Source organism: Oryx dammah, unplaced genomic scaffold, assembly GCF_014754425.2.
Source record: "Oryx dammah isolate SB20612 unplaced genomic scaffold, SCBI_Odam_1.1 HiC_scaffold_28, whole genome shotgun sequence".
Taxonomy (NCBI): domain Eukaryota; kingdom Metazoa; phylum Chordata; class Mammalia; order Artiodactyla; family Bovidae; genus Oryx; species Oryx dammah.
In genome coordinates this window covers 84,102,613-84,116,310 of record NW_024070212.1, presented here as the reverse complement: position 1 = coordinate 84,116,310, position 13,698 = coordinate 84,102,613, and the positions used below count along the sequence as shown (strand labels likewise).

The 13,698-nt window shown below is 41.7% G+C and overlaps 1 protein-coding gene across 12 annotated transcripts in view; it reads left to right on the top strand.

Moving 5' to 3' along the window:
• The window catches only part of FGGY (FGGY carbohydrate kinase domain containing), a 497,520-nt gene extending 486,350 nt beyond the window's left edge, over positions 1–11,170 (top strand). For all 12 annotated transcript variants that reach the window (XM_040232739.1, XM_040232740.1, XM_040232734.1 and 9 more), the window contains 2 exons: positions 5,088–5,149; positions 10,941–11,170. In XM_040232739.1, coding sequence (XP_040088673.1) covers positions 5,088–5,149; positions 10,941–11,022 — 144 coding nt within the window. In that variant the 3' untranslated portion in view covers positions 11,023–11,170. The remainder of the gene's footprint in view (positions 1–5,087; positions 5,150–10,940) is intronic.
• The last annotated feature ends 2,528 nt before the right edge of the window (positions 11,171–13,698 follow it).

The following is a 13,698-nucleotide window of genomic DNA, read 5'->3' as shown; positions in this document are numbered from 1 at the left end:
CTGTCAGCCTTCCCAAAGTCTTAAGGTCATTGTTCCCCTTCTCCTGGGTGGGACAGCAAGTATCAAATCCCCTGCTCCCCAAATTGCAGACATTTCTGTCTGCCACTCTCGGAATCCCCTTCTTCTCCGTGGGTGCTGATGAGCGCCTTCCTTTCTTGAACCTACACCCAGTGTAGCCTACAGCCCTTCGGTGGCTCCCAAGCCAGTCTGGAACACGTGAGAACTGGGAGTTCCCTGGGCCTACACAGGCCTGGTGGCTGCCAGCGCTGCTCCCAGGGAAGTGGGGAGCTGTGTGTGCGGACTGGTATCTCGGCCTTGACACGGCAGGGAAGGGTCATACCCCATGAATGCGGTCTTTCATGCCCCTGGTACAGGGCTCCTATTTTTTCTTACAGAAGTGACGATCAAATGTGAACTTTCATGGTTTATTTATAGCTCGGCCTTATAGAGAGAAAGAAAAGAAGTGATTAAAAGGCGATTTTACCAAATATTTTGTTTTCAAAAGCTCTCATTGTGTGGGCAAAAAGGAAAGAGAAAAGTCCCTGTCTTCGTTGTTTCTGTCTAGACTCCCCAACAAAGAGGGTAGCGTGCTACAAATCCAGATTGCCCGGCTCTTGCCTGCTGACAAAAAGAATGAATTTTGAGGCCAACTTCAAATAAACCCTTTTGAACAGAAATATATTGTGGGGGGTGACTATATTTAGCACGTGTCAGCATTTCCATAATAATTTCATATTGTTATACTGTGGTCATTTTCAGATTTACTGCAGCCAGTGGGTTCATGAGGTTTCAGTTTTATGTTAATGATTTGGAAAAATGGGAAAACTCAGCAGTGCCGCTTCTGATGACAGCACCAATCCTCTGGGTATTCTCCATATTGTGTCGAATACCCTTAATGAGCCCTGCCTCCCAGAAGAGAGGAGAATGACCACGAGTCATTTTGATTGCCTCTAGAAGCATCACTTTTTTTTTTAGAGTGCAGTTTTGTTTTATTCTCCTTCAAATGATCAAATCCCTTTATGCCACTTTATCAAGTGAAGACAGAAAAAACAAGTGAACACTAAAAAACTAACCACCCATGCTCCTGAACCTGTTGATTTTTTAATATACTTTCATCTATTATTATGCACATATACAGAATTGAAAAACAACTGTATTTTTTACTCCCACTGTCCCTTTATATCTGTTCACTTTAGCTAGTTTCTCTCTGGCCTAGTTAAAAATTTTGGTAGTCCCATTACTTTCTTAAGTAAGCAGAAAGTCACTTAGATAATATGGGTTTTATGGTCCCTGTAAGTCATGAGACATAACCAAAATTCCAACATTAGAATACTCATCACTTCAATGTTCCTCTAAAGATAAGACAGCTCCTCATTCCTCCAGCCAGAACTGCTGGAGATATGAAGAGATGGCTGTGATTAGATTCTTCTTTTTTTCCTCATTCACTTTCTCTCCAAGAATATGTTCGCTTTCTTCTTGTTCTTCAGAGGTGGTTGGAAGCTGGAAAGGAAGAGAGTTAAGGGGTGTAGGAAAGTTCTTATCTTGAATAGCACTGTCATAAATGGACTTGGTGCTGAGTCAAAAATGTATTTACAGCTAGGCTCCAATGCAGATTTTTTAGGGAGACTCTCCACTTCTGTAGACATCTCACTGTATCATGTCCTGTCCTTCTCTATTCTAGTAACTCTTTTAATTCCTTAAAAATCCAGTTGGTTGCCTCAAGCTTCTTTTTTCTCTTTTTTTTTTAAATTGGAATATAATGCTTTACAATGTTGTGTTCGTTTCTGCTGTACAGTGAACTGAATCAGCTATTTGTACACATATACCCTCTCTCTCGGACCTCCCTGCCATCCCACCCCCATCCCAACCATGGAGATCATCACAGAGCACTGAGCTGAGCTTTCTGTGCTTTATACAGGCTCCCTCTCCTCGTTAGATAGCCATACTGGCCAGGATCTAAGACAACCCACAAAGCCCTCTCACCTGTGGCCACCTCGGGTCTGTGGAAAACAGTCATGCCTTTTGAAGTGTCACAGACACTGGCAGTACTGTACAGTACAGTACAGAGAGGGCAACCCTCCTTCACTTGTACACCAAAGCTGCCAGCCAGCGCTTCTCCTCCAGACAGGAGGTATACTCAGCACACCCTGTCCCACAACCTCAGGCACATGTGTCCAGATACCAGCTGATATCGGTGAAACCATGCTCTCACCCCCTCCCCTGGAAGAAGACCTGATGCTCAGTCCACACACAGCTCCCTCCTAAAATTCCACCTCTTTTTCTGACCTTCCACATGGATGAAAGGTTTCAGAGTTGATTTATGGGTCCTCAGCTACCCTTTCAGGGTGGTCTGTTTCCAGCTCACTTTGGTATCTTATATCTGTCAACTTTAGCTCTCAGACAGAACTTCCATTTTAACATTCCTTCACGTGTATGGTCCTTAAGTTCATTCATCCCATAGACATTTGCTGGGCACGTATGATACACCAGATGCTGAGTTTGGCAGTGGAAATAGTTAAAAGAGTTGCTGCTTAAGGAGCAGGAGTCTAGTTGGGGCAGCTCTGTGTTAACAAAAAATTGTGGTACTGTGTCATAAATGCTATGATAGATGGAAGCACAAGTTTCTGGGTAGCAGATAACTCATTCTAGGTGGGAGGCAGGCAGTGAGGATGAGTCAGGAAAGACCTTCTGTGGAATCAGTACCTGAGCTCAGCTTAATGTCTTAAATCTGTACTTTTGTGAGAAACAAAATAACTTCTTGTTAAACCTTTGAAATCTCTATTGCTTTTATTCCTCAAAAATTTATTTCAAAACTAAGCAAAAGTAACATGAAGACAGGAAGAAAGAATTTTTTGCTATCTGCCATGTGTCTACACATCCATTATGGTGGGAAGGGAAGTGACATTTATGATGCTTCTTGTATAATACAAGTTTCCTGGATTCCACCCATGAAGGCGGTCTTGGAATGTCGGCTCAAGTCTAAAGCCTAAGCCCAATGCTGAGGATTCCCCCAGGGTATTTTTAAGATTCAGAGCAGGCAGGTCTGCCCTAAAACAGGCAGAGCAGAACAGAGCACCGCTGTGAAGGAAGAAGCAAGCCCGAAACAGGAGACCTAGCGGCAAAGTTGGTGAGGGGGATAACTGCGACCATCAGCAACACAAGGGACCTGCCTTAAAGGAAATCAGAATTTAGTTTATGAAGGAGAACGTTCTGGCATACATTGGGGTGAGCCGAGCTCTTTAAATATTCTTGCTAAGTGGAACAGCAGTGACCACACTAAGATACGGTTGCTCTTTTACAAAATGTCTCTAGACTGCCCTTTGTTGGTTCTTATCCTTTCACCTTGATTCCCTTTTCAGTAATTTTTCATAATTTTTCAAACCTCCTCCTTAGTAAGCCTGCTTTTTTTTTTTTCCTTCTGTCAGTGAGCTTCTTACTCTCAGCATCTCTGATCTCCCAAACAGCACTTTTAAAACCACTGGACACTAGGAAGCCAGATAACTAGTCAGAATGTCCATGGCATCCTTGGGAAAGAGCAGGTAGAACATATTTGCCAGATTGGAAATATGTGTAAGTGATTAGCAGATGAAAAAGTATCAAGTTTCTTAATCCTTGAATAACTATTGAAAAGAAGTTTATCTGCTTCTAGCATGGTATTTATCACATTCTATTTTGATTGCAGTAAATGTCTTTTCCATTCCATGGTGAGCTCCTTGATGAAAGGACCACTTATTCTTCATCTCTGTTTTCCATATATATTGAATGCTGTGCTTGGCACATGGAAGGGGCTCAATATGTTTTATGAATATTCTAGGTACTGAGATTAAGCAGCAAATAGACATATCTCCCAGCCTATGTAGCTTACATTCTGGTTAGAACAAAGGATGAAGAGGCAGAGAAGGAATATAAACTAGTAAGTACATGACTTGCCACACAAGAATTAGTAATAAACAATAAATATAATATTTGTAGAATTGTATAAATACATATGCATGTGTATGTAAATAAATAACTCACTAATAAAGTGGTAAGGATGTTCAAGGAAACCCTTGGGCATGTTTTGAAGATACCCAGGCCTTTCACATTCTGTGTGGTAGCCAGATTCTTAGGTTTCTTTCCTCCTCTGCTAATGTGAGTTTCTCTAGGCCATAGAGCCTGTCTTACACAAATCTGTATTCCTAGCACAGTGTCTGGTACATAGTAATTAATACATGTATAGCTTAAGAAGTTGTACATATGTGACCCCAGAATGACTACATCCTTAACAATAAGAGTTCAATAGCTGTTCCCAAGACAGGAACTCTTCTGAGGAGCTTTGTCATGCTATTGCTTGCAATCTCCCAAAGTCAAGACTTTGGACTCCACAAAGTATGGGTTCACTCGACTCCCCTAACTTTCCCACGGACTTAACAACATTGGGAGACCACCCAAGGAAACCTGACCTCTCCATTCATGCAATGGAGCCAGTGCAATCTGTGGTTGATCTTGCTGCTGTTCATTCCAACCATGTCCACCCAAGACACTGCAACTTGCTGACTGCCCACCTGCCCCATTGTAAAGACAAGAATGTCCTGAGGTCAAGTCTGTTAGGCTCAGCCCAGAGGTCTCACATCTGTACTCACAGTTGCAGAGACTGCTGGGAAAAGAACTGAAAGTGAAATGAAGAGGTCTTAAATATTCTGACCTAAAGTTTGGGTGCAGAGTGGCTTCTGTTCAGTTACTGTTGTGAGTTAAGTGGACAACAGGCTCAGTGGCAGATTATGTTGCCTTCTCAGGCCAACATGTCCAATAGTTCCCTCCCATAGCCCCCTGCGAGCCATCACAAAAGTGCTTTGCCTTCCAGGTTATTTATGCACTGGAGGTCTCAATAGGCAATCATTTATTATGCCCAGGCTTGTGGTGGTAGATGTAACTTTTAATATTCATTGGGTTTTAATCTTAGCATCAGAGAAATTAAGTTGAAAAAAAATGAACTCACTGAATCTCTTAAGGGGAAATAAATTCTCATTAGCATGGTTTTGCCTGTGATAGGCCTCACTTAGGTTTTAACTTTCCAACTTAGCTGTGTTCTGTTTTCTGTTTGACAGGAGGCAATGGCAAAAATGAGCAAAGTTGGAAAAGTTGTGTTTCCTAGACATGAGGATAAAAGGTAAGTTTATATGTTTTCTGTCCACAGTGCTGAGGAATGAAAACAACAGACACATGCAACTCTAGAGCTGGGATAAACCACAGGGGTCAGCAAGCCAGCCTTTTCATTTAATAGTTGATACAACTGCATCTCAGAAAGGTAAAGTCCTTTTCAATTCCCTAAGATCACAGAGCTAGGAAGGGCCAGACCTGGGGGTCAAATATTAACTTTTGAACTTTCAAATCAATGTTCTTTTCCTTAGATCATTAACAGCAAATCTGGTCTCATCTGTCCTAAAATGGAAATCTCATGTCTTCCCACACAGTAGCATCTATCTCTTCCTCCACCCTTTGCCTTTGTATTACGTGACTTTGAGGGTTACAACATGACTTTTTTTTTTTAATTGAAGTATATCTGATTTACAATATCCTGTTAGTTTCAGGTATACAGCCGAGCAGTTAAGTTATATATATGCATGCCTATGTGTGTGTGTCTGTGTGTGTGTGTGTGTCTTCTTCAGATTCTGTTCCTTTACAGTTATTACAATATTGAGTATAGTTCCCTGTGCCATGCTGTAGACCACCACCACTTTGATTAATGCTTTAACCCCAATTCACAAAACACTTATTTATTGAGTCCCTCCTATCTTTAAGCCATTATGCTCTTTGACATCTAGGCAGGACTTAGAAGAGAGTGAGACACAATCTTATGTATATAATAGATCACTTCAGGACAAACAGGTATGTTATATAATAAAAGTATTACCAGGTGATAAAGTAACCCAAAGCAGAAGAAAACTTGACCCTGTAGGGGTAAGGGAAAGCTTTTGACAGGACGTTAAGGTTACCTGCCTTAAATGCTTAAAAGAAATTGTCAAAACAAAACAGAAAAGAACTTCGTCAGTAGAGGGAATAATAAAGGCAAAGTTATAAAGGTGGGAACAGCATCGTATATTCAGGAAACTCTGAACAACTCATAATCCTGAAATGCAAAGTATGAGATGGAAAATGGAACAGGATGTAGGGGGAACTCTCATAGGGAGCTGTGAGAGAGCTTAGGACCTCAGGTTTCATCCTACCAGCAGAATGGAGATAGCAAATTTTAAGGAGTGGTGGGACCTGTTCAGATGCAGATATTAGAAAGATCCTCTAAGGATGCACGAGAGAGCCTGAGGGTAGAAGCAGAGAGACCAGATGAAAAGCTTTTCAACAATTCATTGGAGAGATTAAAAGAACCTATACTGACTCACTGGTTGTCAGTTTAGAGATGAAGGAACAGTTGTGCCAGTGGCTTTTATCGTTTTAGGAAAGTATTTGAGGTTAAGACATAAAAGCAAATTCTACCTTATGTAATGGACAGGACAAGGTGCTGATCCCACCAAAGCATGATCAACGTTTAACAGAGTGGAATGGTCTGTGGAAAAAGCCATCCACCTTTTATTTTCTTAGAAGATCTCCAAATGGGAGCTGTTAATTCCCTGAATATAAGCCCCTCTCTAAATACCGGGGTTGTCAACGGTGCCTGCAGGAGCTCAATGCCTGAACATGGAGAGATCTGAGTTCCCGGTGGCGGTGGGAGCCCTGGGCTAGCAACATCCCTCCTTTGTTGAAATTAGGAACAGATTCTTCTTTCCATCTCCTCACTGACCCTCCGAAGACTTTTGAGGATAGTCTGGTTTTCCGTTCTGAGTGGATCCCACGTGTTCTCTTGAGAAGAATCCTTGGTTTCTTGCCGTCTGCCGTGAGCGCGGGCCTCTGTGAGGGAGCCACACACGGTGCTCTGGCGCCATCTGCAGGTGGCCCGAAGATTTCCAAGTGGAAGCCGGTTCCCTTCTGGGCCCTTCTCCACATCTTGACTCAAATCATGTTCTTGTCTGAACAGAACACTCAGGTCTGTGCCTCACAGACCTAAGATGGAAGGATCGAGGATTATCTGATCAAGGATTAATATCCATATACAGATAACTCGTAAAACTCAACAACAAAAAACCCAACAACCCAAATCAAAAATAGACAAAGGACTTGAATAGACTTTTCTCCATAAATAATGTACAGTCAGTAAGCACAAGAAAAGATCAACATCACTCATCTTTAGGGAAATGCAAATCAAAGCCACAATGAGATACCAATTTACAGTCATTAGGATGGCTACTGTCAAAAAAGCAAAAAAATAGCTAGTATGGGCTTCCCTGGTGGCTCAGCTGGTAAAGAATCCACCTGCAATGCGGGAGACCTGGGTTCAGTCCCTGGGTTGGGAAGACCCCCTAGAGAAGGGAATGGCTACCCACTCCAGTGTTCTTGCCTGGAGAAGTCTGTAGTCAGGGGAGCCTGCCAGGCAACAGTCCATAGCGTCACAAAGACTGAGCAACTAACACTTTCACTTTTCACTTTTATTTACAAGGGTGCAGAAAAACTGGATCCCTTGCCTACTGCTGGTGGGAATGTAAAATGGTGCATCCTCTGTGGAAAATAATACAGTGGTTCCTCAAAATTTAAAGATAGAATTATCATATAACCCAGAAATTCCACTTCTGAGTATTTAGGCACCCATGTTCATAGCAGCATTATTCACAGTAGCTGAATGAAGGCAACCTAGGTGTCCATTGACAGTTGAATACATGAAGAAAAAGTGGTACGTACATATGGTAGAATATTACTCAGCCTTAAAAAAAAATAGGATTCTGAAATATGCTGCCACATGGATGGGCCTTGAGGACATTATGTTAGTGAAAAGAGTCAGTCACAAAATGACAAATATCGTATGATTCCATTTACATGCCACTCCCTGGAGAAGGAAATGGCAAGCCACTCCAGTATTCTTTCCTGGAGAATCCCATGGATAGAGGAGCCTGACTGGCTAAGTCCATAGCGTTGCACAGAGCCAAACACGACTGAAGCGACTTAGCATAGCGTCCCACTTACATGAGGGACCTAGAATAGTTGAATTCAGAGAGACAGAAAATAGAATGGTGGTGGCTGGAGACTAGGGAGGGGGAGAGAAAGGGAAGGCGCTGTTTAATGGGTAGAGGGTTAGTTTTGCAAGGTGAAGACAGTTCCATGATGGATGGTGGCGATGACTGCACAGCAATATGAATGTGCTTAATACTACTGAATTGTGCAGTTTAAAATGTCTAAAATGGTCAGTTTTGTGGTAGGTATGAAGTGAAGTGAAGTTGCTCAGTCGTGTCTGACTCTTTGCGACCTGTAGACTGTAGCCTACCAGGCTCCTCAGTCTATGGAATTTTCTAGGCAGGAGTACTGGAGTGGGTTGCCATTTCCTTCTCCAGGGGATCTTGCCAACACAGGGATGGAGCCCAGGTCTCCCACATTGCAGGCAGACACTTTATCATCCGAGTCACCAGGGAACCCGTGGTATGTATATTTTACCACAATAAAAAAAAGATTGAAAAATAAAAAGCACAGGGAAAGAAGTGCCTTGGGACCTCAGCTTGCCATGTATAAAAAAGGGAAAACATAGTCTATCCATCTCTCTGTTTTTTGTTAAAGTGTAGTTAATTTATAATGTATTGTGCTATGTGTCAGGCATATAGCAAAGTGATTCAGTTATGGAGATATGTATATATGTGTGCATATGTGTGTGTGTGTGTGTATATATATATATTCTTTTTTAGATTCTTTTCCATTATAGTTCATTGTAAGATATTAAGTATAGTTCCTTGTGCTATACAGTAGGTTCTTGTTGCTTATTTATTTTATATATAGTAGTGTATATATTTTAATTCCAAGCTCCTAATTTATCCCTCCTTCCCTTTCTCTTTTGGTAACCATAAGTTTGTTTTCTATGTCAATGAGTCTATATCTGTTTTGTAAACAGTTAATTTGTATAGTTTTTTTGGATTCCATGTATAAATGACATCATATGGTATTTTTCTCTTTCTGACTTTACTTAGTATGATAATCTCTAGGTCCATCCACGTGGTTGCAGATTTCATTAATTATTTCATTCTTTTTTATGCCTGAATAACAGTCTCTTGACATTTCAGAATACTAGAAGGATATAAGAACATTAGCTCACGTGTATAAGAGTTTGACAGCCTGCAGAGTACTTCATGTTCATTTTCATGTTTAAAGTTCAGTCACTCTACGACATTAGGTACTGTTATCATCCCTCTAACAGCAGGGAAACTGAGACTCAGACCATTTAAAGAAGTTCCCCCAAATCACCTAGGCTTCTCTGCCTGAAAAGCCCATGCTTTTCCCACTGTACAAAGATGCTGCGAAGGTTTCAGTATTAAAACTGGAAATCTTCAAGTGTATGAGAAGGAATACTGACCCAAGCTCCCTTCTAGAAGTGTCCCCAAAGTCAGAAAATCCATCTCATATAGTGAAAAAAATTTCTTGACATTAGACTGTCAGAGAGCAACATTAGAAGAAGCAAATTGCTGTTCCCCAAATCATTCTGTGGTTAATAAATTTGGAGGCTCATAGAGCAAGTTTTAGTAGAACCTACACATATAGTAAGATTGATGATAATACTGGAACATAAATTTTTAAGGAGTAGCTGTAGCCAGCATTGATATCACTTGCTGTGATCCCAGTGCTATTCTGAGAGCTTCTCAAATATTACCTCATTTAGTTCACATAACAGCTCTCTAGAGGTAGAGAGCTGTCTGAGGTTGAGAGCTGTCCCATTCACAAATAGGACATTTAGGAACAAATAGATTAAGTAAAATATCCATGGTCACACAACTAGCAATGAGGCCAAGCTGAGATTCAAACCCAGGCCTCAAAGTCCACTTCTTAACCCTGTGTTTGGCCCCACCACAGCTCTTAAGTTACCAGAATTCTTAAAGTAGAAATGCTAGGGGTGGGGGCTGGGGTGGGATTGGGGGGTTGTGTTCCTATTGATCCATTTAGCCCTGGGTGTTACAGGTAGAAGTCCCTGTGTGTAATCCAGGGTTACTCTTACACTCTCTCACTCCCAATTCCCAAGCTTGCCCCAAAGTTCCTTCATGAAGACTTCTTTTCAAAGAACCTCAGAATCTACCAAGACATGTTAGACAGGTTTCATTAACCCCTTACCTTTTCTCCCAGCCAAAAGGAATAAGGGCCAAGCTGCCATCTGCAAGTATAACTGGTCTTAGCTACTATTGTCCTTTTGAAGGTTGTGATGCCAAGGTAGCTTCAGCTGCTCTGCTGTCTGACTCATGGGCAACAATAGTTCTAACACGTCTCATCTGAAGTCTCAGCCCGAGAGTACAGGAAAGCAGGGTCCTCTGTAGGATGCCTGGAAGGCAGGGTGCAGCTCCAGGAGAGGCGTTAGTCATGTTTTACTCCCAGATAAAGCAGTCTGCAAAGGAAATACTGGTGCAGAATCTGCAAAGGGTGATTAAAACACTCAGTCTCATCTCTGGGCAGGCTATGACTTTAAACCAGTCACTAAACTGGAGTAGGGGTGGAGTAGTCATATATGAAACACTTATTGAATCTGAGAATGTGAAAAGTCCTGTGTCAGCCCTGGGTTTTTCACTGTGTTATAGTGGAGGCTTTGAAATCAGGTAGCCCTGAGTTTGAATTCCAGCTCTGCCCATTTTTAGTGATACTCTTTTGGATTTGCCTCCTTGAGCAACTCTCAGATATAAAACCTTTAGCTCTAAAATGGAGATGTAGATTCACCCATGGAGGTTAAAGATAGTGGGTGTGAAACATGTGACTCAGGCTGCTGTCTGCATCCAAAAAGTGGGAAGTGTCTGCAAAACCGTAACAGACACATTCCTGTTCTTCTAAAGCTGGGGGGAAGCTGCACAACCGTTTTGTTGAGATCATTCAACATGATTATTTTTTTCCTACAGGTATTATGACAAGAAATATCAAGTATTCCTGAAGATGGTTGAACACCAGAAGGAGTATGCAGCCATCATGAAAGGGGACTGAGCAGAGCTTGCAGGGGCTGATGCCAGGTTTCATATCATTGCATCGGGGACCTCTGTCATTTCACCTTACATTCGAGACCCTTAGATATCATTTCATTCATTTCTGCATTGTCTTTTAATAAAGAAAACTGAGACATGTGCAACCAAAACTAGAGTCTTCCATTTCAAAATACCACCAATATTTGCTTGGTAGTTGCTACGGGCACTATCATGGAGACAGAAGTTTCACCAGGTATCATAGGCTCTCCTATGGGACTGGAACTTGGGGATCATTCCATCCAGGAGAAATGGTCCTTGGTAATTGATTTGATGTCAGCCACTAAAGACTTACATCACTTCATGTGGGACATCCCGTGTTTATTCTGCTACTGCTAAGTCACTTCAGTCGTGTCCGACTCTGTGTGACCCCGTAAATGGCAGCTCACCAGGCTCCGCCACCCCTGGGATTCTCCAGGCAAGAACACTGGAGTGGGTTGCCATTTCCTGTTTATTCTAGAGGTGGCTAAAAACTTATTAATTTTTTATTTGGAAATAATTTCAAACTTACAGAAAAGCTGAAAGAATAGGAATAATCGGGGGAACACCCATTACCTTTGAATAATTATCTCATCCATCTGCTTTCTGATTTATATGTTCCCTCTATGTCGGCGTGCATGTCTGTGTGTATACTCATATATATCCATTCACATATGAATACATATACACACAGATTTTTATGAATCACCTGAGAGCAAATTTCAGTAGCCTTAATTTTTATATAGTGCTTTTATTTAATCTTCCATTCATATTCTGATTTTGTCAATAATTCAATAATGTCTTCTATGGCATTTTTCCCTCCTGCATAGGATCCAGTTTAGACTGAGACATTGCAAAGAGTTGGACACAATTTAATGATGAAACCACCACCACCACTCCTTTTAACTGCAGAAGAGTCATATTGCAAACATCATATTAAAGATAGGTATAGGCAGGAATCATCAATGAATCCAGGAGGAAATTTTGATGAGTAACTGGATGTGTGTGGTCTTAAAATGTCTCCTTATAAATTGTTTATCAGTTAAAAGAAGGAAAAAAAATGTTAACCATGCAGGGTAGACATAGGACATCATCTTGACTGGGTGATCAAAATTAACTTCAAATGCATAAATAGACATAAGGGGCCTCCAGATGTGACAGCTTGAAAAGGACACAACATCATTCTGGCTGGGAACTCATAGCCTGCATCTAATCAGAAGGAAGCATTAGACAAAACCCAAATTGAGCAGCATTCTATTCTTTTAATAGACTATATTCTTTAAAAGTATTTATGTCATGCAAAGTGTGTGGAAAAGAAGCATTGTAGTTTAAATTTTTTGATGTAGACAAGTGTTTGAAAACACAACTACAGTTACTTTAATTGATATCATAACACATACATACAAACACAAATACACGCATATGTACATGCACACACATACCATTTTGGACCCAAGAGTAACTGCTAGTGTTGATTCTAGAGCTGTCATCCTTCAGGTGAGTTTGGATAGAAAGCATATGGAACCTCAGCAACATAAGTCAGCAGGTAGAAAAGAAAAAAACACTACCACTCAGTCAGCAAACCTCTTTTGGATTTCTTATTTCTTATTCTGTGCCAGGTATTGTGCTACACACTGGAGTACAGGGATGAAAAAAAAAACGCATGGTCCCTGCCCTCAGGACTCTCCCAGTCTAAAGAAAAACAGAAATGAGTAAATTAATCACAGTATATTGTAAGAGTTGCCGCATTGAAAGAAGCCACCTGCTGCCACAGAGCATATCAAACAGCCAGAAAAGTGGGAGATTGACAGATTGGATGGAGCATTATGGTATAACGGCTATGACCCTTGGCTTGGGATTCTCGGCCTGGTTTCACCTCTAACTTCCTGCATGACTTGAAGAAAGGTCCCCAATCTTCCCAAGCTTCAGTTTTTGAATGAAGATGTTCATAGTACCTACTTTACCAGATCATAACAAGGATTAAGTGAAATCATACCTGTAAAGCACTTAGCTCCGTTGTCTGGACCATACCTGTATTTGTGCAGGACCTGTCACCTAGGAGATGCTCAGTGGCGGTTTAGTCGCTAAGTTGTGCCCAACTCTTGTGACCCCATGGACTGTAGCCTGCTAGGCTTCTCTGTCCATGGGATTCTCCAGGCAAGAATACTGGAGTGGGTTGGCATTTCCTTCTCCAGGGAATCTCCCCAATCTCCCAGGAATCGAACCCAGGTCTCCTGCATTGCAGGCTAGGCCTGGCTTCATGTCTAACTTCTGAGGAGATGCTCAGAACAATAACAATACAAATTATGAGTAGGATGATCATACCCAGTTGCAGAGGCCAGCATTCTATAGCATCTAAAGGATATCAAGATCTTGGGCATGGACTAGGGTGTAAAGTGAGTGTGGCCATCCAATCCAGCAGGCTTTGGCAGCAGGAAGAAGACCAGTTCATTCACCTAGACCCCAGACAGAACCTGAGCTAGGGATGAGAAAGACTGAGGAGAAGTCAGGTATAGCAGGATCTAGGTGAGATGTCAGGACCACAGTCTGAAAGGCCTAGGCTCCTAATGCTGATCAACACTGACTTAGAGACCAGGGCAGGTCTGGCCCCACTCGGGCAAAGCAGTGATGAATGCAGGAGCTGAGCCTCCAGGAACTGCAG